The following is a 25917-nucleotide window of genomic DNA, read 5'->3' as shown; positions in this document are numbered from 1 at the left end:
ATTAGACTTAATGTCAACTGTAGATCCCATCAAAGACTAGAATTGTGTCCATGCATTGAAAATAGATTTGGAGTGTTGGCACTTTTAAAACCATAGCTTGCATGTCTGTTTACCTCTTCATTTTGCTCGAGGGGAAAAATACTGAAAGAGGATGGAAAAGCACTCAAGCGGGGAAGAAGGTAACCGAGTCCACAAGAACCTGAATTGATATTTTAGTCTTTCTTATATGAAAACAACTTTACAAATAGGCGAGAAGCAGACTTGTGACTTGCAAGCAAAATCTGCACATCCTGCCCAACTCCTCAATTCTGTCCCCTAAATCTTTGGTGCCCCCCAAGAATATTATATATTAAACTAAGAATAATGGAACAATGTAAATGTGAGGTTAGAATAATCAATAAGAAAATGTACAAGTAGGAAGGTATGCTAAAGTGATGAGACAAGGAACTGGATAAGTATGCTCCTTTCATAAGCCCTTTGGTGAGAGGGAAATACCTAGACAAAGGATGATTTAGGGGCCCTTTTACTAAGCTGCGCTAAAAAGTGGCCTGTGTTATTTTTAGCACACGGGTAACCTACACACTGAGGCCACTTTTAAGTGTGGCTTTAAAATGGCTGCAATCTGGCTTTCCCTCTTAATGGCCACATGCCTGTTAGGTTTCTGTTTTTGAGTTAGAGAAGCCATTGGGTTCCTAAATTTGGCATAAGCATTTAGGCCAGGAAAACCCATTGCATAAATAGGGTGAGCCTAAATTTTACAATTTTACACATTTAGTTGGCACTACGTGTGATTCTATAACGAGAGCCTAACTCTTCTAGAGTCATAGGCTCGGATTCTCGTCGGGATGCCGAAGGTTAGGTGGCAAAGAAACCAACAATGGGGCAAAAAAATGGTCAAGGGTTCCGAGAGCGGTTGCGAGGAACAGAAGGCACCGCAAAAAACTGGATAACAAAACTAAATAGAACTCAATAAATTAGTCGCGTGAAAATTTTAAAGTGAATTTAGGTACCCTCAGTGTGAGGGGTCAGCGACAGGAGCAATGCTCCAACGCTTCACACAACAAGGTAGAGACCAACAGGCCACCACCTGCACACCATCATCGGGTACCTAGGGTGTGCTTCAAATAAAAATAACACTACCACCATAAAAAAACAATGCACAATGAATACAGGTAAATTCAGTCACAACAACCACTCAAGGAACCCCCCAGCCAACTCCCCAAAAAATCAAAGAAAAGCAACTTAGCTTCAATAAAACTTCATCCAACATCCAGGGGAGCGAGGACAAGGTAGATGGAACACCACAGAACCAGGTTCAACCAAGCCTGGTTTCGGGAACACGTCCCTTCCTCAGGAACCCATAATTCAAAAAATCAATGGCAGACCTCAGATCGAGCTGGTAGGAGGGAGGAGCAATCATCTTTTGGAGTTTGAAGGTTAGGTGGCGGCAGCCGTCCTACTACTGCCATTGTTTTAATTTGTGCTAATTGATGCGGTAATTGGCCGTGTTGTTTAAAACCAATTAAGAAGTAATTACACAAAAAAAGGTACCACTACACAACCTCGGGGACCAGTACCTAGGTCCCTGGTAGCTAACAGTGCATAGTGATGCCGAAGACTGGATGCAGCCGTGGTTAGGAGCGGTGCCAGACTGCGGCATCACTCTGCACCGCAGGCTGTGATTCCGAGGGGACCATAGATGCCGGAAATGTAGGCCTGTGAAACTCTGGGATTCTATCAAGCCGCAATTCTGGAGGCAGCACCTGTCGGCGATTGGCATTCAGCAGGCACCCGTTTTGTAGGCGCCTGCCATGGCAGGTGCTGCTTACAGAATCGGCCCCTTAGTGACTCACCAGTAGGTGCTGATTTATTTAGGCGCCATATATAGAATCAGGCCCTAAAGAGACTAATTCTATAAATGGCACCTAACCACGCCTAACTTCTAGGTGCCAGTCAGCATGGGTGTCAATCAATCACCAGGCACTGCTTATAGAATCAAGCTTAGCAGTGCCCAGGCATGCTTAGGAATTGCTAGGTGTACTAAAAGTAGGTGCCAGTATATTAGGCCAATTTACAGGCATCTAACTTGGATGCCTAGTGATGCCTAAGCAAGGTGGGCGATGCCTGGGGTGGTTGTACCCCTCTGCCCTCTTCTCCGCCCCCCTGCTGTTTCCCTGCCCCCCTACCCCTGGCCATACGTGCCTCTTCACTTCCCCCATAACTCTTTGACCTAGATGGCACAAGCAGCATCTCCAATTTACTGCTTGCTCCGGCCTCCGCTCTCCCTCTCACATCACTTCCTGGTCTCGCTAAGCGCGCACTAAATTGCCACGCATGCTAGATGCTAACGCCACCATTGAGCTGGTGTTAGTTTTTGGCATGTAGTGCGCGCTAAAAATGCAAGCGCACCTTAGTAAAAGGAGCACTAGGTGTCCGTGATTAAGGAACCTAGCAGTGCCTAGCAAAGGCGCCGTTTATAGAATCAGGCCCTAAGTGCCATCAAAAGTTGTCTATCAAGTTTGTCTTCAACATGTGTCTGGAACTGACCAGTCATCATGTCAAATGTTAGTAAGTGCTATTATAATAAGCTTCTCTAGAAACCAAGGCTCCCTTTTGCCAAGCTGCAGTACAAAGTGGCTTTAGTGCACCCTTACGCAGGTCTTTTTTACTTGCTAAGGCCATTTTTACCACAGCCACAAAATGGCTGATTTTCTATTCTATGAATTAGTGACCATGTGCTAATGTTGCTATTATTTATTTTATTTATTCAATTTTCTATACTCCCAGGGGAGCTCAGAATGGCTTACATGAATTTATTCAGGTACTCAAACATTGTCCCCTGTCTGTCCCAGTGGGCAATCTATCTGATGTACCTGGGGCAATGGGGCGGGGGATTTTGAATTAAGTGACTTGCCCAGGGTCACAAGGAGCAGTATGGGTTTGAACCCAGAGCCTCAGGGTGCTGAGGCTGTAGCTTTAAGCACTGCACCACACTCCCCCCGTACTTGGTAGGCACCAATGAAAAAAGCACCTACTGCATGCCAGGTAAAGTTAGGCGCCATTTATAGAATCACGCCTAGCGGGGCCTAACTCGAATTAGAACCACTAGGCATCTCTCTAACTTCAGTACTGGTATATTAGGAAAGGGTTTTTAGGCCTGAAATAATGACGCCTACCAGCGCCTCTTTCCACACCCAAATGCTAACCTTAACCATGTGTACTTTTTTGGAAGACATGCATAGGTGTCTCGATGTAGACATCTATATGGCGCATACTGAGTTAGGCGCCTATGTGAAATTTTTTTTAAAATCATGTTTGAATTGGTTTTTAATGGCGCTATTCAATTAACACACACACTCAAAAATTTATAACACAGTAAACATACTTTGCAGATAAGAAATATCAAAGCTTCTGGAGGAAAAAGCACAATCAAACCAGGGTCCAGCTCTCAAACCAGTTAAGTACTCCTTCTGTGACTCAGTTGTTCATGGTGGCTTTATTTTGAAACCAGTTGGTCTGCATTGCACCAGGCATTTTGAAAGAAATATTACTCGAGGAGGTTTTTTTTGATGCCAGTGACTTTTCTTTACCCCGTGGTAGCCTTTATTTAATTAGCTGATGTGTCAGCTTGTGGAGGTGGGGCTAGGAGGCTTTTTCCTACTTCGAAGGGTTTTTCTTCTAAAGCTGGTTTGAGAGCTGGACCCTGGTTTTCTACTAACCCCATGTTGTTGTTCGGTTTTTATATATATATATAAATCTTTATTGATTTTACAATCTTCAATAGTGCAATACATAAATATATCATATATAATAAGTCAATACAATTAAGTTATGTGCCTGGATCAGCTAGGCCAGGAGTAGGGAACTCCAGTCCTCGAGAGCCGTATTCCAGTCGGGTTTTCAGGATTTCCCCAATGAATATGCATGAGATCTATTTGCATGCACTGCTTTCAATGCATATTCATTGGGGAAATCCTGAAAACCCGACTGGAATACGGCTCTCGAGGACCGGAGTTCCCTACCCCTGGGCTAGGCGCACCAATGTAGGCACCTAGGAGCAAATTCTATAAGAAGCGCCCAAACGTTAGGCGCTGAAATAGGCACCGTTCAGCATAATTCAAGTAAAATTGGGTGCTGTTTAATGAATCACGCTGAGCGGCACCTATTTTGGAGGCGCCCAATAAATAGGCCAGCTCTAGGAACAACTAAAAGTTAGGCGCCTACATGAGCACTTAAGCACGCTTTAGAGCAGCGATTCTGCAACAAGGCGTCTAACACATAGCCACGCCCATGCCTAAAGTGCACAGCACCTATTTTTTTGAAGGCCGCCTAATTTTTTAGAGGCGCCTTATTGCAGAATCGCTCTTTCTTGATAGGCGCCTAAGTTTCAATTATTGCTGATTAAAAAAGCTCAATTGAGCTTGTTAGTCAATTTAGATAGGCGCCTATCTAGTTGGGCGCCTCCAAAATAGGTGCCTAACATTAGGCGCAGGTTACAGAATTTGGGCCCTAAAGGCAGGTGCATTTTATAGAATCAGGGCCTTTCTGGCAAGCTGACATCTTGGCAAAAAAAAAAAAAAAAAATACCCATCAAGGCTGCTGCAATTTCCCTACCTGATCTCCGCGGCTCCTGATTTCTTCTGACATATAATATCCATCGGTGAATGTTTGCTGACGTAATCCATATTCTCTTTAATATCCCAGAGAGAGGGGCTACTGGCTCGCACACCCAGTACAGTCACTCCTTTCTTCACCTTTATCCTATGGTGAACAAAAGAATATTCGAGTGGTTAGATCCAATATCTCCTCTGAATCAGGGCAAAAAGGCATGAGGAGAGCAATGCTTTTTTTTTTTTTTTTTCAAATTCTTTATTCATTTTTCATCTTACATCAAGTACACAATATTACATCATTTAAAACTTTTACACATCACTTGAATTTCTTTCTATTGTCACCGTAAATACATAAATTTATTCCCTCTCCACCCACACGTCCCACAAAAATTTCAATCAAAAATATCATATAAATATTGTATTCTTATCTATTGATTAAACCTTTAATAGAACTTTATACCATCCTCCCCCCCATGTATAAATATACTGTCAGTGGAAAATGATGTCTAATCATTACAATAATTTGTCAATGGCTCCCAAATCTTTTTAAAATTATTATAATTCCTTTTCTGTATTGCAATTGTTCTTCCCATTTTGTAAATGTGGCATAACGAATTCCAACAGAAGGTATAGCTAAGATTATTGTAATTTTTCCAGTTACTGGTGATATGTTGCATGGCGACTCCTGTCATAATCAATAGAAGTTTATTATTGCTTGATGAACCCCCTCCCCCCCCCCCCCCGGTGGCCTGCCATTGTACCCTGCCATTGTACCGCAAGCAGATTTTGAAAGGGAAATTCAGGGAAGCTTTGGGGTGAAGAAGCATTGTCTACATAAATAATCTCTGAGAATTATTAAAAATTAATATATAAGAGATACTCCCCCGTTTTACAAAACTATAGCGTGGATTTTAGCGCCGGCCGCAGCAGTAACAGCCCCAATGCTCATAGGAATTCTGTGAGCGTCGGAGCTGTTACAGCCATGACCAGCGCTAAAAATGCTAGCGTGGTTTTGTGAAAAGGGGGTACTGAGAGCAATACTCAAAAGCACTTATGAGGTTGGTGGCAGTACCCCATATATACATGTTAAGATTTGGGCGGGGCAGTTGAATGGATAATTTTGAATGCATACATTGACATATGCCCAAAGTTATCTGTCAAAAATTGGAGCAGGATTTGGAACATTCCTGGGTTGGCACCACCTAGCCACATAACTATAGGCTATATCTGAGCAGACTTATGGAATTTTATATTTTGATGTATGTGTGGGTTTGGCCAGTTGTGGCCTTAAATTATATTCGTCGCTGATGCAACGTGTGTGTTTTATGTAGTTTGATTTGATATGTAAGTATGCAATTTGTTATAGTGTGTCCTTGAAGTGTTTTCTACGACAAATGTAAATGGCTTAATTTGTGTGTTAATATGTAACTCGCCCTGGATAAGAGCGGGTGAGAAATAAATCAATGGTTCAGCCTCTAGGGGGAACATTTTAGCAGGTTTATACAGTTTGTGCACTAAATGGTTTGTGCAGTACACTGCTAAACATTACTATCCTAACCTGCACATCTCATTTCTATCCAAGACAAATTGTACTCAATTGGGCTTCCCATAGGGTTACCGGATTTTACTTTATATACCCACCCCCAGGCCCGCCCAGATCCACCCATCCCCACCCCTTTAGGCCCTAGTCCCGCCCTAATCCTGACCTAGCCCCGCCCCACTGCCTGCTCTCGTCAGGCAGATGGCCTCCTGGCCAACACGATTTCAAGAAAGCTTTTCAAAACCCGTACAAAGTGCAGGAGTTTGAAAAAGCTGTCCGGACCCCGGACCTGTCCTTGAAAAGGAGGACATGTCTTGTGAAACTAGCTTCACATGAGTAAGTTATACATCTAGGAGGCCTACACAAATAGTAGGTATATCTCGAAGCATCCAATTTTAGTGTTTCAAATTATATGTGGATTCTCTGTGGTATCATCTAAGTTATATATTTTCAAATTATATGTGGCCAAATATCAACATCTTTTGTTCTATAGAAACGTTTGGTACAGCATATTTTATTTAAGTCTTTATATACCACTTATATCCTAATTGGTTTACATTCAGGTCCGCGTGCATTTTTCCCTATCTGTCCTGGTGGGCTCACACTCTGTCTAATACACCTGGGGCAGTGGGAGATTAAGTGACTTGCCCAGGGTCACAAAGAGCAGCATGGGAATTGAACCCGTAACCTCAGGGTGCTGAGATTGTAGCGCTAACCACTGTGCCACACACTCCCCTACATATAGAAGCAAAACACAACTACACCTGAATCCACCTAACAATGTACATAATTGAGCTCTCAGTGGATTAATATTTTTTTAGTAGTTCAGTAACAGTTCTGTGAACTGCTCTAAGGAAGACCTGGATTGGATTTCCAGGTCACTCCTTCAGGTAGGTGGGTCATTCACAGATCCTTGGTGGGGAGTCTCACTTATTGTGCAATAGTGACATCTAATGGTGAGATTTTAGGGTGCATCTACCAGGTTCTGCAGAAAAGTGCAGTTTGTTGCCCCTGACCAAAAACCATCCCTCAATGACTAGGTTATAAAATAAAGAGTTAATGCATTCTGTAGTTCAGAATGAAGACTCCCGATGCCATTTGTCAATTGAAACTGGTTTGACTTGAGCTGTAAGCCTCAAAAAATTGTAATTAAAATAAGAGAATCAGGTCTCTTTTATGTATGATCACAATTTCATGATGCTAATTCAGGGGTGCCCAATGCGTCGATCGCGATCAACCAGTAGCTCAGGAAGGCAACGTGAGTCGATCACGGAGCCCATCCCGGGCTCCGTGATAGACTCGTGTTGCCGTCCTGATCTACGGGCCGATCAGCCTTCCTCTCCAGTGTTCTCCCTAGGGCCTTTTAGCTGGGCGGTCCGCCCAGCTGTCATCTGCCGCTGCTGAACATTAAAAAAAAACCCAAAAAAACGGCTTGGAGATTTCAGCCCGTAGCGAACTTATGCTCCAGGCTCTAACATGTGCGTGCCGGCTTCTCTTCTCTTCCCTCCGAAATCGGAAGTTATGTCCGGGGGGGGGGGGGCGGGGAGAAGGGAAGCCGGCACGCACATGTTGAGAGCCCTGAAGCAAGCGTTCGCTACAGGCTAATGCGGGAGACAGGTTAGTGAAGCATTTGTTCTTCTTCCTGCCGGGTCCTGCCTATTTTCTGTTTCCGCGAAGGCAGGACCCGGCAGCATTTCCCCCAATAGGTTGATCACGATCTTGGGCTGATCAGCCTTCCTCTTCCCGAAGGCAGAATTGACGTCAGGGAGAGGAATGCTGGTTGGCCGAAGCAGGGAGAGCTTGGGGCCTGTTATTGGTGGCGTTTGGGTCCTGGTCCCCGATGGCAATGGCAGTGGCAGTGGCTTGGGGGAGGGCAGGGAGAAAGAAAGAAAAGAGCAGGCAAGGAGACAGAAAGAAGAGAAACAGAAAAAAAAAAGAATGGGAGGCAGAGAGAAAGAAAGGGCAGGGAAGAGGAAGGAAAAGTTGGGGGAAGGAATGAGGTCTGGAGGAGAGGAAGCATACAGGCTAAAAGAAGGGAAGAAAGATTGTATGCACAGTCAGAAGAAGAAAGTGCAACCAGAGACTCATGAAATCACCAGACAAGGTACGAAAAATGATTTTATTTTAAATTTAGTGATCAAATTGTGTCTGAATTTATATCTGCTGTCTATATTTTACACTAAGGTCCCCTTTTACTAAACCGCAATAGAGGTTTTTAGCGCAGGGAGCCTATGAGTGTCGAGAGCAGCGCTGGGCATTCAGCGCAGCTCCCTGCGCTAAAAACTGCTATCGTGGTTTAGTAAAAAGGGAGGGGGGTATATTTGTCTATTTTTGTATGGTTGTTACTGAGGTGATAGTGCATAGAGTCATCTGCTTTGACCTCTTTGAAAAACCCTGGAATAGGAATGATAATTAACATTTTCTATGCGTACAGTGTGCTTTGTGGTTTTTTTAAATTTTATTGTTGATAGATCATTTTGACTTGGTCATTTAAAAAGTAGCTCGCAAGCCCAAAAAGTGTGGGCACCCCTGTGCTAATTGATCTGAAACCAAAATAGAATAAGAGGTTGGGGGAGGGGGGTTAGGCCCCAAGCTTAGGACTCCTTTTACTAAGGTGTGCTAGCGTTTTTAGCGCATGCAGGATTTTAGCGCGCGCTAAACCCATGCTATGCTTCTAGAACTAATACCAGCTCTATGTTGGCGTTAAGGCCTAGCGCACGCAGCAATTTAGCACGTGCTATTCCACGCGTTAAGGCCCTAACACACCCTTGTAAAAGGAGCCCTTAGTTGTTCCATTCATTAATTTGCAACAATTTCTTCTGATTCCAAAAAACTGTCTGACCCTCTAACACTCAAGGTACACATGTGGGCCTTGGTAGACCTGATTTTCTGTATGGAAGCTCACATACCTAAGTTTCCATATATTTTAAAAGGGTTGGTAATACTCTCTCGTATATGAACATATGGGCAAGGCAGGTAGCTGTGAGAAGAGAAAGAAGGGATGAGAGTTGGAAGAGATGACAATAAAAATAGTGAAGATAAGGTGGCAATGTTTGATATGTGCAAGCTGCTTGCCAGCTCACTTTTTTGTGAAAACTAGTCTGTAGATGTTTTTGCTGGGTTCTGAATTAATTAGCTGTTTTGCATTAGATTACTTTACAGCTAATGAACTCAAAATCTGAGTAAATTTCATGTCTAGCAGAAGATCTACTATGTGCAAGAATCAACAGTTGCAATTTTTTGTCTGAAAGAGTTTGCACACAGGAAAAAATGCAACCCTCCAGATGTCTGCATTTTTTGTGCACTTCAGGTAGCTGTGTATGGTTTTTCTCATGCACCCATAAGCCCATTTGTGAATATACACTTCCTCCTCCGTATTCGCGAATTCCGTATCTACGGATTCGGTTATTCGCGATTTTTGTCCAGAAAATTTTTTTTTCCATTTTTCGGGCTGTTTTTAGCCCTGTAAGCCCCTCCCCCTTAAGCTTTACTTGGTGGTCTAGCGAGTTTTCAGGCAGGAGCGATCTTCCCACGCAGATCACTCACAGGAAATGGCTGCCTTGAGCTCCCATAGTCTCTCGAGCCATTTCCTGTGAGCGATCCGCACAGGGCAGGAGCGTGGGAAGATCACTCTTGCCTGAAAACCCGCTAGACCACCAGGTAAGGCTTAAGAGGGAGCTTACAGAGATAAAAATAGCTGGGGAAGCGGGAGATAAGGGCAGAACCGGCCCAAATATTATTTGTGGTTTTTCCATATTCGTGGGCCAGCTCTGCCCTTAACCCCCTGCGAATATGGAGGGGGAATTGTATTTCATAATTTAGTACACCAAGTTCACTAACAGCAGACGTGCAAGGTAGGAGCATAGTTATCAACATATGACTACTTGCTGGAACAAGTTATTTTACCACTAAATTGTGCTATTTTACCCCCCTCCTTTACAAAGCCGCACAAGCGTTTTTAGCGCCGGCCACCGCGGCAACAGCTCTGACGCTCGCAGAATTCCTAAGGGAGCCCGTGCTTTTACTGCCGCACCGGTGCTAAAAACGCTAGGAGGGGGTTAGAGCGTTACAGTTGGTACTCCTGGGGATACCGATGTACTGCGTGCTCTCCAGGTAGTCCCAAATTCAGTGATCAGAACTTTGTTTAGGCTGGGGAGATGTGAGCACATGACAGAATGCTAAGTGAGCTTGTATTGGCTGAGGCTGATGGATAGGATTCGCTTTAAGAAGATGCGAAACGTCTATATGTGCCTGCACAATCTGGCCCCTAAACATCTCGTTGAGAGCATTCCGCCACGTGGTTCCGCCACGTCCCCTTCGATCTGCTGAACAATTGGAGCTACAAATTACATCTGTGAGACAGTTGAAACTGACAGTGTCTAGGGACAGTATATTCCATTGTATAGGGCCTAGGGAATGGAATAATCTTCCCGAGTATATTCAACGGCAGCAGAATATACAGAATTTAAAAAAAAAAAAAAAAAAACTGTTGAAGCAGCATCTTTTCTGCCAGACGAAATATAAGGGCTGAGACTATGGCCCTCTTTTACTAAGGTGCGCTAAATCAACATAACGCGTCCATAGGATAATATGCATGCGTTAGCGTTTAGCGTGTGATTAGCGCACGCTAAAAAGCATAGTGCACCTTAGCAAAAGAGGGAGTATGTTACTAATGAAAGGAGAGGTGCTGGTCGCCTATGTATTCTATGGTTTGCATTTCCTGTTTTGTATTGTGGGAGCATTTATTGCTGATGGTGTATGTATTTTTGATGCATGTTATAGTTTTGTGTGTAAGTTTGTAACCCGCCCTGGGCAAGGGCGGGATATAAATGAATAAACAAAATTCTGTTGCCCGATTAGTGACCGGAGCGATGAACTATTCACATATAACTCCTGTATTATGACAGCTGCATTGGTTGCCTGTAAGGTAAAGGATACAACATAAGATTCTATTCCTACTGATTCCATCAAAGGAAGAGCAGAGCTATCCCTCCCTAGTGTTCCATCCACCGCTGTTCTTCTGCCCTATTCTCAATTGTAGTTCAGCCCTTCCTTCCATTTGTTCCTGTACATTGTGCTTTGTCTCATGTCTTTGTTTTATTCCCCAAAACTTTTTTTTAAAATTTTTTATATTGTAACCTTTTATACCACTTAGACAGCTATTGTAAGCGGTACAGTACTCCCCTGAAATTCACGGGAGTTCAGTTCCAGGAACCCCCTGCGAAGTTCAAAAAACCGTGAACGTGGTTTTTCGCCTGTCAAAAGGCAGGCGAGGCAGGAGAGGGCAGATGGAGCGCCGGCGGGTGAAGAAAATCACTCGCGGTCTGCTCCGACCGCCTCTTCCTGTAGTAAAGTCCAATCACCAATCAGGAGCTGCTCTGACACTGCCCGACTTCACTACAGGAAGAGGCGGTCGGAGCAGATCGCGAATGAGTGAGTCAGCAATTCGCGAACCGCAAATTCGCGGGGGAGCACTATATTAAGTTTTAATAAATTTTTAAACTTGGAAACTAAAGATCCTACATTGTCATCCGTTTTGCTTTAGAGTCCAGTTCAAATGTACTTATATAATATTTAAAATTATACTTGGACTCTTTGGTTCTCTGATTCCTTTGCCCTTCAATTTGTCTAGATTTTCAGGTTGTAGAACCATTCATACATTCAAACTCTCCTTTCCCTCTGTTAAAGGTATCAGATCAGTCAGTAAAATGGCTCATTCTTTCTTGTTTTTATTAACTGCATTGTGGAATGATCTACCTTCTCCAATAAGATCTTGCATTTCGCTTCAGGGCTTCCGAAAAATCTTTAAAACCATGTTGTTTCAATGTATTTTAAACAATCATTTTTTAAGGACTGTAATGTTATCCCTTTTAGATAAACTGTTGTAAACCGAGACGAGCCCTATTTTCTTAGGGATTACTCGGTATATATATATATTTAACATTAGATTAGATTAGATAATCCATCAAATGCTATATGCTCCTGCACTGTGGTAGTTTAAGCAGTCCCTGACACTGTACTGTCTAGGTAGATCTTTGAGATCAGAGCATGCGATGTTACCTGTATATCAGGAATGGATGGTGAAAGCATATTATACTTATACAAGGGCATCCATAATTGTAGTGGCAGGAGCGAGGCTATGCAATGGTTTTGCCTGGCTTTTTGCATTTAATATGTAAAATAGATGGTCTTTTAAAAGAATGCTTTTAAACTAATCCCCTCTATTACAAAACTGTAGCGCGGTTTTTAGCGACAGCTGTGGCGGTAACATCTCTGACACAGAATTCCTATGAGCATTGGAGCTGTTACCGCCACGGCCGGCGCTAAAAACTGCACTATGGTTTTGTAAAGGGGGGAGGGTTAAGCTTTTTGCTGCTGCCTTTTTGCTGCCTAATTAGTTAAATTGGAATTGTAAATAGATTGTGAGGGTTGTGCAGTGACATTTAACATGTTTTATTGTAATGTCTTGTTCTTTTTGTTATGTTTGCTTTTTTTTTTTTTTTTTGTAAACCACCTAGGGTAAGGCGGTATATAAATTTTAAAATAAATAAATAAATTTTATGCCATGAGACCAAGATATTAATATAATGGGTTAACAATAAAATGACACATCTTAATGGTAGCCCATGTTAATAATTTCCCCCCCTTAATTTGCTTACACTGCTCCAGTTAAGGATATCTCTCAGCTTGCTTAGGCCTCTATTACTAAGCTGTGGTAGATGTTTCTATCGTGGCCCGGAGTGCTAAATGCTCCGTCGCTGCTCCAATGCTCATTGGAATTCTGTTAGTGTCAGAGCATTTAGTGCTCCAGGTTCCAGTAGAAACCTCTAACGCGGCTTAGTAAAAGAGGGCCTTAATGTGAAATAGTTAAGATACTGCTGCAAAACATAGACTGCAGAGTCAACTCACTTCCTGGTCATGTGAGGAAAGATTTCAGTCAGAATAAGAACATAAGCGTTGCAATACCGGGGGGTCAGATCTCAAAAAAGAAAAAAAAAAAAATCATGCTTCTTTTCCTATGTTTATCTTAATAAGGGCTTATGAACCTGTCCTTTTTTAAAACCACGCGAAGCTAACTGCTTTTACCACATTCTCAGGCAATGAATTTCAGGTTTAATTGCATGTTGAGTGAAGAAATATTTTCTTTGATTTGTTTTAAATGTACTACTTACTAGTAAATTTAAAACAGAAATTCTTGTGAATAGATCTGCCTTTCAACACCCAAAGTGAAAGAATTATGAGGCATCCAATGGAATTATACTGCCCTTTCAAAATACAGTAAAACCTTGGTTTGCAAGCATAATTTGTTCCAGAAGCATGCTTGTAGTCCAAAGCACTCGTATATCAAAGCAAATTTCCCCATAGGAAATAATGGAAACTCAGATGATTCGTTCCACAACCCCCAAACTTTAAAACAAAATACTATACGTACTCGTACTGCAAGACCTCGCTCACTACACTCTTACAGCGTCAGAGAGAGAAGAACCATCGGCTCAGTTGTGATGTGTGTATACTGTATGTATTTGTATTGCAAAACGTCGCTTGTATATCAAGTTAAAATTTAATCAAATGTTTTGCTTGTCTTGCAAAATACTTGCAAATCAAGTTACTTGCAATCCAAGGTTATACTTTTAAATCAAGATACTCGAGGCTCTCCTGAGTGCCTTGTGGCAGTGTTGCTTCACTGTCCTGCTATCTCAGTTGGGTGCTAGGATTTACACCAGGTTTCAGCAGACATAATGTCTCATGCGGGAATCACTGCTAAGTACTATTCTATAAAAGATGCTCAGCCTGAAGTAGGGGTGCCCAAAAGGTCGATCGCAAAGGCAACGCAAGTCGATCGTGGAGCCCATCCCTGGTTCCATGATAGAACTCGCGTTGCTTTCGCATTCTACCTGCTTCCCGACGCTGACCAGCTCCCCCCTCCCACGTCAATTCTGACATCGGAGAGGAAGTTCTGGGCCAGCCAATCGCTGCCTGGCTGGCTCAGAACTTCTTCTCTGATGTCAGAATTGACGTCGGATAGAAGACTGGTCGGCCCGGCTCTTCTGTTTATCATATCGGGAAGCAGGGAGAGCTGACAACTCGGCGGGGGGGGTGGCTTGGGGGCTGTTCCCCGATGTTGGAGGCGGTGGCTTGGGGAGGGCAGGGAGAAAGAAATATAAAGAAAGAATGGGGCAGGCAGGGAGACAGAAAGAAGGGAAATAGAAAGAAAGGGGGACAGAGAGACAGAAAGAAGGGGAAAAAAAAGAAAGAAAGGGAACAGGGAGACAGAAAGAAAGAAAGGGGAACAGGGAGACAGAAAGAAAGAAGGGAAGCAGAAAGAAAGAAAGGGGGGACAGGGGACAGAAAGAAAGAAGGGAAACAGAAAGAAAGAAAGGGGGGACAGGGAGACAGAAAGAGAAAGAAAGAAAGGGGGCAGGCAGGGAGACAGAAAGAAGGGAAATAGAAAAAAGGGGGGACAGGGAGACAGAAAGAAAGAAAGGGGAATAGGGAGACAGAAAGAAAGAAGGGGGCAGGGAGAAAGAAAGAGGATGGGGCAGGGAGAGAGGAATAAAAAGTTGGGGGAGGGAATGAGATCTGGAGGAGAGGAAGCATACAGGAGGCTGAAAGAAGGGAATAAATATTGGACCAGCACCCTAAATGAGACTAGCCCTACCAGCGCACGTTCTTGTTCAACAGAAACTTGTCTAACTTTGTCTTGAATCCCTGGAGGGTGTTTTCCCCTATAACAGCCTCCGGAAGAGCATTCCAGTTTTCTACCACTCTCTGGGTGAAGAAGAACTTCCTTACGTTTGTACAGAATCTATCCCCTTTTAACTTTAGACAGTGCCCTCTCGTTCTCTCTACCTTAGAGAGGGTGAATAGCCTGTCTTTCTCTGTCTATTCCCTTCATTATCTTGAATGTTTCGATCATGTCCCTTCTTAGTCTCCTCTTTTCAAGGGAGAAGAGGCCCAGTTTCTCTAATCTCTCACTGTACGGCAACTCTTCCAGCCCCTTAACCAATCTTAGTTGCTCTTCTCTGGACCCCAAGGCAGATGACAGTGCTGGGCAGGAAAATGGGGTGAAGTTGGAAGAATGATTGCTAATCAATCAGAGACCTGATGATGCACAGCTAAGATGAAAAATCAGGACATATAAAACTTAAATTGTGAGGAACTGAGAATAGCTGGGCGTAAAAAAAAAAAACTGATTAAGACTGTGCCTTGTAGACAAACTAATTTTGCAACTGGAGAATTCACATTTCTCTCCTCTTTTTGAAGAAATAATATCAGATTTTCTGGTTTCTGATGCCTAACCAAGCTTCCTCGAAAATGCAGCATTACACAAGAAAGTGGTAGAGCAGGGTCACCAAAGAAAACATTGAGCTGTGTAATATAAATTCAAAGCACATACACAAATCAAATTGAATCGGCTCTAGAAACAAATCTTAATTATCACACCATCAGTGTAATGAACAACTGGCTTTGGGCACAAACCGTTTGTGACGGCATCACGCAAGTGTAAAAAGCAGTTGCTCGCAGCTTCACCGAAACAAATGTACAACAGAGTGGTTCCCCAACCTAGTCCTGGAAGCACCCCAGCCAGACAGATTTTCAGGATATCCACAATGAATATTCATGAGAGAGATTTGCATGTGAATCTCTCTCATGGATATTCATTAATGATATCCTAAAAACTTGACTTGAACCACTGGTACAGCAATCTTTCCTACAATTGCATTGCAATTAATTTAATTTAGACAGCCATTTTGAAAAAAAAAATCCAAAAAATGGGGTTTTAGGACTTGGATTATGGCAGCTATAGAAAACAAATTTCTTACTGAGTTCCCTGGGATGCTTCTTGCACAAATCATGATCGTCAGTTGTTTTAAAAGAAGACGCCGCAAAGTTTTCTCATGTTAGACTAATACTTTCCCTGATTGAAAACCCACAGCCAAAGGGAACTGGGAGTCCCTGAGATGTCGCTGAAGTTAAAATAATTTATGGAAAGCGATCTAGCACAACAGAAGCTATTTAAAGCCGTATAATGTATCCAGAAACTTATTATGGTCTGTGGTTTTCCAGCCCTGCGAGACAGAAAGCAGTTAACGTTATGTGTCACCATGAAAACAGATTAAAATGAATTCAATCTGTTTATCTTTGGGTTTGCCATACAACATTCTCTAAATCTAACATGTTTGCTGTCTAATTAACATTTATTCAGGAAACCCACTCCACCTAAGCATTAGAACCCCTTAGCTTAAATTGAAATATTGAAAAAGAAATGTCTCATGAGGCTAAAAAAGTAAATTTAATTAGTGAAAGGGCAAAAGCCCAATGCAAGCATCAGAAAGCAAAATATACACCATGTATTCCATATAGCCCAGCTTTCAATTGTTTCAGCCTTTCGTTTTAAAGAAAAGAGAAATTCATTTACTGATTTCCTTAGAGAAACATGACCATGATTTATTAGAATTTGGATATGGGGTGCACACACCTCAATTAGAGAACCCAAAAAAATCATACACATGCATGCTTTTTATTTAATTACTTGAATTCATATCCGTCTTACCAATATGTGCTCAAGAAGGCTTTTATATTAACCAAAATAATTTTTTTAACTTTTAAAACATGGCAAACCCACAGCAAAAACATCATAAATCAACCGGGGACCTATGAAACATAAGCCGGCCAATATTCAGCACGAGTTAACTGGCCAGGAACGATCGCTGACCAGTTAACTCGCATTTCAGCGGCTAATCAGGCATCTTCAGCTGCTGGAAATGCCCAGTTAGTACTGAAAAATAAGCTGACAATGTTGGGGCCGTTCCAGGAGTGTGACTGCTTAAGTGCCAATATTCGTAACTTAAATGGTCAGGCATAGTGGGCAAATAAGGCAACACCAAAAGCAGGCCTATCTTTGCCTGCTAAGCTATGGCCAGTTAAGTCTGAATATCATCTTAACTGCCCATGTGCTAGTTGGCGCTGAAAAACCTGGATATTCAATGCCAGTCACCGGAGACAGCCCAGCACTGAATAGCCAGGTTTGATGCCAGCAGTGGGCAGTCTAAGCTTTGCCCACCCCTGGCTGAATATGAGGCAGAAGTCCACTCAGGTCCACATTAAATTAGATCTTCTAAGTGGAATTTACTAAAGATGAGCTAACATTTGCAATATTCTTTATTGAATCACAGCTCTTTTTTAAGCTATCAAGCTTACACATTAAAAGCAAACGCTTATCATTTACAGCAATGTATTGATTCAGTTTCCAATAACGCTGGAACAATTCATGTGATTAGATGCCTAACATTTGCAATGACATAGGAAATGCCAACATACCCTACGTGGCCTACATCTAATTGTTTTTGTCTGCTAACAATATTGTGTATTACAGTAGACTCTCGGTCAACCGGAATTCAAGCAACCAGCATAAAAAAAAAAAAAAATCAAAGAAATACTGTAATACTTTAATACCTCCCCTCCCCCCCCCCCCTTTTTGCAAAACCATAGTGTGGTTTTTAGCGCCGGCAGTGGTGTTAACAGCTCTGACACTCATCGAATTCCTATGAGCATTGGAGCTGTTACCGCCATGGCCGGCGCTAAAAACCATGCTAGTTTTGTAAAAAGGGGGTTAAATGAAAATAAAAGCAATTTCTGACAGAAATTTAAGTGTAAACTCGGCATGCCCACGCTTTGCCTACCACATGGTGGAACAATTTATGGTATGACATAGTATGGGGTATAGTATTAATTAGGCCTATTTTTATTAGTAATTCTCAAGCAGTCAGAAACTACATTTATCCGATATCTATCAATCCCCATGGGTGTCGGTTAACTAAGGCCTTCTTTTACAAAGGTGCACTAAGCGTTTTAGCGCGGACTTGGCGCGTGCTAAATCAATGCATGCGCTAACCGCTAACACGTCCATAGGATAACATGCACACGTTAGCGTTTAGCACGTGTTTAGCGTGTGCTAAAAAACTTTGCGCACCTTTGTAAAAGAGGGGGCAAGAGTCTACTGCAGGGCTGCTCACACTTTTTGGGCTTGCGAGCTACTTTTAAAATAACCAATTCAAAATGATCTACCAACAATACAATTTAAAAAAAAAACACAAAGCACACTGAAAGGCAGAGAAAATGTTAATTATCATTCATATTCCAGGGTTTTTTCAAAGAGGTCAAGGCAGATGACTCAACTATACAAAATTAGACAAAAATACCCCCTCCCTTTTTACTAAACCGCGATAGCAGTTTTTAGCACAGGGAGCTGCGCTGAATGCCCCGCGCTGCTCTCGATGCTCATAGGCTCCCTGTGCTAAAAACCGCTATTGCCTTAGCACGTGGGAAAAACCCACATAAGGGTGTGCTAAAACTAGAGTTACCATTTTTTGGGCGGCAAAAAATCTGGACACCTGGCCCCGTCCTGTTCCACCTCTTGCCCCACCCAGTTCAGCCTCCAGCCCCGCCCCCACAAACCTCTCTTCTTCCCCGACAAGATCCGGCCACGTCTGGAGGGCCTAGAGCATGCGTGGATGTGTGCGACGCCATCCGGGCATGCTCGGATGCCCTCCAGGTGAGGCCGGAGCTCGTTGGGGCTTTCCAAAACCCGGACAAACTGCCGGGTTTTGGAAAGTCCATCCGGGACCCCAGACAGTCCTCTAAAAAGAGGACATGTCCGGGTTTTCCCGGACATCTGGTAACCCTAGCAAAAACCAACATGTTTTGTATAAGAACCCCTTAATACATTCCTTTGGAAAAGAACTAGATAGATCTAGAACTAAAGCATTGCTTTATAGGGATGAGATAACTTTACTGATTACATTAGATATGGATGTTGAGCCTGTGATACAAGGTTGTATGGATATTGTAGAATCTTGGGTAACTGCACATAAATTGAAACTGAATAGAGAGAAAACAAAATATTTGACGGTAGAAGCTAGAGTTATGTTAATGTCTATTCTGCAGTTATGGAAAGGTGGAACAAAATTGATACTAGAATCCTCTCTACGAATCTTGGGAGCAGTGTTAGTACATTATCTTTAGAGGCACATGTGAATAAGATAACAGGAAAAGCTTTTATGACACTGAGGAAATGCAGGTAGATTCAAAAGCTTTTTGAATTTCTTCAACTCAAAATAATCTGCTATATGCTCGTTGCTAGGGTTACCAGACATCTGGATTTCCCCGGATGGCTTTTCAAAACCCGGCACTTTGCCCGGGTTTTGAAAAGCTGGTGAGATCGGGGCCGGGGGTGGAGTGCATCTGTGGTAATTTAGGGATGTGCATGCACTATCTACTCACTAAGACAAGAAAAGAAAATTTGGCGCTGGGGGCGTTCTGGAAGTGGAGTGGGTATGCTCTGAGCTAATCACTTAGCACAAGGACATTGTCTCATGCTAATCAATTAGTGTAAGTTTCCAGTTACTTTTGTGGTACCATCAGTCACTCTGGTCACTCTGAGTACTCTTGGGCCCCCACAGGGAAAAGTCCTTGGCCACATCAGGATCCTTTTGGCTTACTGAGGGTTATGCAAATGCCAACATTCATCCCCTGGAGGGTTGCCTGAAAGCTCCTGACAATCTTTCCCTTTCCAGGTTACTAACCCTGGGAGTCTTGCTTTCTAATCCCTTTTCCCCTTGGGGTAAGTAGCAAGTTCCCAAGTATCTTTGCAGTGTCCATATGCAAATTAGTTTCATCAATGGTATCTGTTCCCGGTTTTAAACCCATGCTATTTTCAGGTAGTGCGTTTTCATTGAGGCCTTCTTTAAATTTGGGATTTCTGGTGACGGGACACCTTTCTCATCACGCACATAGTAACATAGTAACAGACAGCAGATAAAGGCCTGCGTGGTCCATCCAGTCTGCCCAACAATCCAATAATTGCTCATTTTACTTGCTTAGTTCCACCGTAAGATGTCTTCCTCTCCCCCTGATATACACAAGACTCGTACTCATTCGGATGAATGTGGTATAAAATACACATACTTGCTCCCGATCTGTCTTGCTACATATGGAACACGGACTACAGAAGTCTGTCTGGTGGTATTGGCTACACTGCCCTACCGCTGGAGTTGCCGGTGAAGCTAACTCCAGGCCATCCTGATCCGTCTTGTCATTTACAGAACAGACCGAAGAACTCCGTCTGGCAACAGGTGGTGGTAGGGGCTCACATGCTAATTGGAAAATTAGTTTGTGGCCATTAATATGAGAAATAGGAAAATCAGCGCAGTGGTAAAAATGGCCTTACTGCACAGGAATGACACACGTAAGGGCACATTAAGGCCACTTTTTACCAGTGGTTGGTAAAAGGGACCCTTAGTAATTAATTCTTTTTCCTGATGTAGGTCAGCTACAAAGGAATCATTTAATTCTCCGTTTTCCCTCCCCAACAAGATTGAAATGTACAAGATACAGGAGCTCGTTTACTAAGCCGAGCTAAAAAGCGACCAGCCCAGGGCTTTCCCCCAAGCTGAGGCCACTTTTAGCGCAGCTATAAAATGACTGCAATTTCCATTTCCGCTATTAAAGGCCATGCACTGATTTCCCCATTGGTGCCTGACCATTAGCATAGAAATCCTGACACCTGTTTTCTAGGTGGAAAGGGCTCCCACACTAATCGCACAATAATCGGTTGGTGCGCAGCAGCGTAGCTGCGCTAACCTATCAGTGTAGAACACGCTTACTTTCTGCCCCCCAAACATGTCCCCAGTGCTCAAAAATGAAAAAGTATTTTTAGCGTGTAGGAGGTGCATTCCAATCCCCAAACCACCATGGGTTTATTTTAAATGTGCCTGCTTAACATTTAAGATCTTGCATGGCATCTTCCTCCTTTAATCCCCCTGTCTTGGAATTCTGTAAGATCTGACATTACCAGATCTACTCAAACATTTTAATTGTCCTTTCCTACGCTGAAAGGCGTTACCTACATTGGCAAATTAGGGAAGTCTCTACTTTTCAAAATTACTGAGCTGTGGAATGATTTTCCTATTCAACTGTGTGATCTGGGCTCTTTCCAACCATTTCGAAAACATCTGAAAACTTGGCTATTTTCAAAGTTGTAAATTCCGCTCCTCTCCATACAATTCCAAATCCATATTGTATCTGTTCTCCTTTCTAATTTCTTGTAAACTGTGCCGAGCTCTACTGTTACAGAGAAGATGCGGTATATAAGCCTAAGGTTTAGTTTAGTTTAGTCTAAGCCCGCTGCTTAGTAAAAGGGCCCCAAAGCTTGTTCAGACATTTGGATATCAGGCAATAAAAAAATTGTAATTCTTTACCTGTTGATTTTAAACAGTTCAAAAGCTACCGTATATACTCAAATATAAACCGACCTGAATATAAACCAAGGTAACCTTCCCCCCGCCCCCCCAAGGAGGAAAAAAAGTTGACTTGAATATAAACTGGGAGGGGGAGGGAGGGTTATATTCAAGTGCCCTTCCTTGCACCAAGGCTTCCTTTCCTCCCTCCTTTCTTCCTTCCCTCCTGCCCAGCCCTTGTGGTCCAGCAGTGAGCTGGTACAGGAACAATCCTTCCTGCATCCTGCCTTAGCTGACTCTAAACCACCCTGCCTTCTTTACCCCTGTAGACCTTACTTTTAAAGCCCTGGTAGTCTAGTGGTAAAGCTGGCCAGGAGCGATCTTCCTATGCTCCTGTCCCATGATAGCCATGATCAAAAATGCCTGCTGCAAGTTCCCGCTGCGGTCTGGCAAGTTCCCAGCCTTATTAGACTGCAACGGGAACTCGTGGCAGACCTTTTTGATTGCAGCTCTCATGGGCCAGGAGTGTACGAAGATCACTTCTGCCCTGCTTCATCACTATACCACCAGGGCTTTAAAGGTAAGGTCTACAGGGTTCAGGGAAGCGGGATGGTTTAGAATCGTCCGGGACAGGGAGGCAGGATTGCTTCTGTCACAACTTGCCACTGGCCCACCACGGCTTCAGGCAGGCCCGCAGGAAGCCTGCAACAGGTCTGGTTGGGGGAGGAGGGGGGAGCGCAGACCAGAGGACTCGAATATAAACTGAGACCCCCCATTTTTGGGACTTATTTGGGGGGCCCAAAAATCTCTTTTTATATTTGAGTATACTGTATATGGTTTAACATTTTTTTGACGTTTTTAAAGACCTTTTTGTTCCAAAACTGTAATTTCTTATGTTTGATTTCTTATTTCTTTAATGTAATCTATTTTATTGAGAATGTGTTGTATTATGTACTTCCTCTGAATGCCAATTAACTTGTTAACCATATTGAACTGGGAAGGTGCATGCGGAATATAAGAAACACGGTGTAATATAACGTCCTCTTGCAATTTTTCACATCCTTATGATTTACCAACTTTGAATTATTTTGTGTCATCAGCAAATTTAATTATCTCACTCAACCGTCCCAGCACATCTATCTACCCCACTATCTACCCTTCTCCATTGAGAATATTGATCATTTAACCCTACTCTCTGTTTTCTATCTTTTAACCCAGTGTATCTCAAACTGTGTGCCGGGGCACACTGAGGAGGAAGAGAGGCGCCTGCCAGCTGACTTGCCTACGCGGTACAGTGCCAGCGCTGAATAGTGCTGCCTGATTCGCTGAAGGCCTACATGTATCCCCCTTCTCTCTAGCGTCCTCCGGCTTCTCTCCTGGCCTCCCGGTCTCATCTTTAAAGCTAATTATGGCAGCCTGCAGAGGATCACCAGTGCTATAGCGAAGTAGTTGAGAAACACTGCTGAGGCAATCAGCCAGCGCCTCTCCTTCTCTCCGGCTCTCTTCCCTGCTGGCACCCCCTACTGGCATCTCAGGGCTCGTCTGGAAAGCTTCTGCACTTATTTTAAAATGAATAAAGATATTTTTTTTTAAAAAAAGTTTTTATTATATGATTTTGCCACTGAGGCAAGCTTCTTTTCAAAGTCTCTCTTTTCCTTTCTTATCAGCGTTTTGTATTTGAGTTTTCATTCTTAATGCTGTTTCCACAACCTTCAGCTGGATCCTTCTTCCATTATCTGAAGCTCTAATAGCTTTTTTCATCTCACTTTTTAACCATGCTAGCTGTTGTTTGGCCTTCCTTGCACATTTAATACATGGACTATATCTGGTCTGGACTTCTAGGATCGTATTTTTGAACAACATCCACACCTGATGCAAACTTTTGACCTTTACAGCTGCTCCTCTAAGTTTCTTTGTTTTACCATATTCTCATTTTGTCATTATCTTCTTTTTAAAAATTTAATGATAATGGATTTTTTTTTTTTAGGCTGCTTTCAACTCCTAACTCCCACTCACTGCAAAATTACCTATGGCCATACTATCATTCTCTCTGCAAGAAACTCTCCAACCCCTATATGTCCTGTTTGTCTGTCCAAATTAGAATGTAGCTCTTCCGAGCAGGGTCAATCTATTGCATGTTAAATGTACAGCACTGCATACGTCTTTCAGCACTATAGAAATGATAAATAGGCAAAACATAAGTTCTACCTGCCCAGATCCAGCAAGACCCAGAAAATCATCATGACGCCATCATGCAACAATCATGACACCAGTCGCGGAAGCCTATGAGAATTCCTGTGTATACTTACTCCAGTTATTTAAACAATAGGAGCAAATATTTTTTCACTAAGAGAATAGTTAAGCTCTGGAACACGTTGCGAGAGATTGTGGTAAAAGCGGTTAGCGTAGCTGGTTTTAAGAAAGGTTTGGACAAATTCCTGGAGGAAAAGTCCATAGTCATGGGGGAAGCCCTGGATCAATAGCATGGAATGTTGCTACTCTTTGGGTTTTGGCCAGGTACTAGTGACCTGGATTGGCCACCGTGAGAACGGGTCACTGGGCTTGGTGGACCTTTGGTCTGACCCAGTATAGCTATTCTTATGTTCTTATATGAGCCAAGTATAAGATAATCAAGCCATTCTAACATCGCTGATGAGGCTGGTTCTGAGGCACTGTGGAATGAGGCATTATGACATCACAATCTCAGCTCTGGAATGTTGCTCTCATTGGGGTTCCGGAATCTTGCTATTCTTTGAGATGCTGGAATGTTGCTTCTCTTTGGGTTTTGGCCAGGTACTAATGACCTGGATTGGCCACCATGAGAATGGGCTACTGGGCTTGATGGACCATTGGTCTGACCCAGTAAGGTTATTCTTATGTTCTTAAATTTGATCGTGTTATGATCATTCTTGGCAAGTAGCTTCAGCACCATTGCCTCTAGCACTGGATCATGTGCAAGAACTCATAAGAACTAGATCTAGAATCACCCCCCCCCCCTCTTGTTGATCCCTGAACCAAATGCTCCACAAAGCAATCCTTGATTTTACTTCCTAGAACTGCTGCCCAATTCAGGGAAAATATTTTCGATTCAATTTGATTTGACACATTGAATTGATTTTTCGATTTGATTCACTTTTCCAACTAAAATCCCAAACTGGTGGGTTTTTTAAAACTGATATCAGAGCCAAAATAGTTTGGAAGATAAAACATTTATATCTGTGATCTTTGATTGCTGAGGTTCTCCCTCCTCCTCCCCCTCAACACACAAATTTTTTAATATAAAAAAAATTATAGGATGATAATCTATTTTACTTTGGCCCTCTTTTACAAAGCTGTAGTAGAAGTTTCTATCATGGACTGTGGTGCTAAATGCACCAGTTCTGCTCTGACGCTCATAGAATTCAATGAGCGTCAGAGCAGCTAAATGTAGGGGGGAGGGGGCAGTCCCTCAAGCTGGAATCCCCAAAAGTCTGCAGCAGGAGGAGTGCCCAATTCTTCCCACCACCACCCCCGAAACATCCCCCAGCATGAGAAGGTCTTGGCAGCTTCCAAAGCTTCGGTGGCCCATTGGGTCTGGAAGGTTATTTCTTCTGCGTACTTCCCACAATGGGCATCCCACAATACACCGGGAAGAGGAAGGCCCGCCATTCAGTGAAGGCGAGCCTGAAAACTGGAGGCAGGAAGCATCCCTCCAGCTAGCCAACTAAAAAGGTATGGGGGGTCCAGGTGGGACTGGGCATCTCTCCTGCTGATGATCTTTGTGGGGATGGGGTCCAACAGGAAGGACTGGGCATCCCTCCTGCTGATGATCTTGATAGGGGTGGGGGTGGGGGGAGGTCCGGCAGGAGGGACTGGGCATCCCTCCTACTGGGGGATGTCTTGGGGGATGGTGGCAGACTTTTGAAGGGCGGGGGCAGGTTCCTTGCTGCAGCCGCTAAACTGATCATGGCAGGGGATTCCCTTGCTGCAATCAGCTCAGCTAAACCGATCCGGCACTTATACCTATTTTAACTCTGTCTAAATCACAACATATAAGTTCCATCCAGGCAGCCTCAAAAAACTTTCGATTATCGTTGCAAGATAACTAAGGCCCTCTTTTACTAAGGTGCGCTAACCGATTAGTACGTGCTAAATGCTAACGCATGCATGTTAGTTTATGGACATGTTAGTGTTTAGCGCGCTAATTCAATTAGCGCACCTTAGTAAAAGAGGGGTTAAGTCTAGGTTGGCCCACATCCTACCCACCTCCCACCCTAACCACTCCTCCAAAACCGCCCCTGAATACGTCCAAAAACCTGTTTCGATTATCAGCACTTGAACGACCTGTCTTAAGCCGGTGTTTGGACGTATTTTTGTTTTGATTATGAGCCCCTTACCTTCTAGATGTTGCTGAACACAATATTTCACTTTTTATACCAGCATGAGAGAAAGTTTGAAGGCAATAGACTACTGCTGACAAACGTCATGAATTTAAAAAAAATTACCAATAGAGCAATACACCATTGGAAAGGTTAATTTGATAGAT

The 25917-nt window shown here is 43.1% G+C and overlaps 1 protein-coding gene across 1 annotated transcript in view; it reads right to left on the bottom strand.

Moving 5' to 3' along the window:
• Positions 1-25917, bottom strand: part of TMEM132D (transmembrane protein 132D) — a 610320-nt gene that overhangs the window by 337427 nt on the left and 246976 nt on the right. The window contains exon 3 of the mRNA XM_033957235.1: positions 4615-4761. Within this exon, the coding sequence (XP_033813126.1) occupies positions 4615-4761 (147 nt within the window). The remainder of the gene's footprint in view (positions 1-4614; positions 4762-25917) is intronic.

Source organism: Geotrypetes seraphini, chromosome 8, assembly GCF_902459505.1.
Source record: "Geotrypetes seraphini chromosome 8, aGeoSer1.1, whole genome shotgun sequence".
Classification (NCBI taxonomy): Eukaryota; Metazoa; Chordata; class Amphibia; order Gymnophiona; family Dermophiidae; genus Geotrypetes; species Geotrypetes seraphini.
The sequence above is the reverse complement of the archived record's forward strand: the minus strand, read 5'-3'. Positions and strand labels throughout refer to the sequence as shown.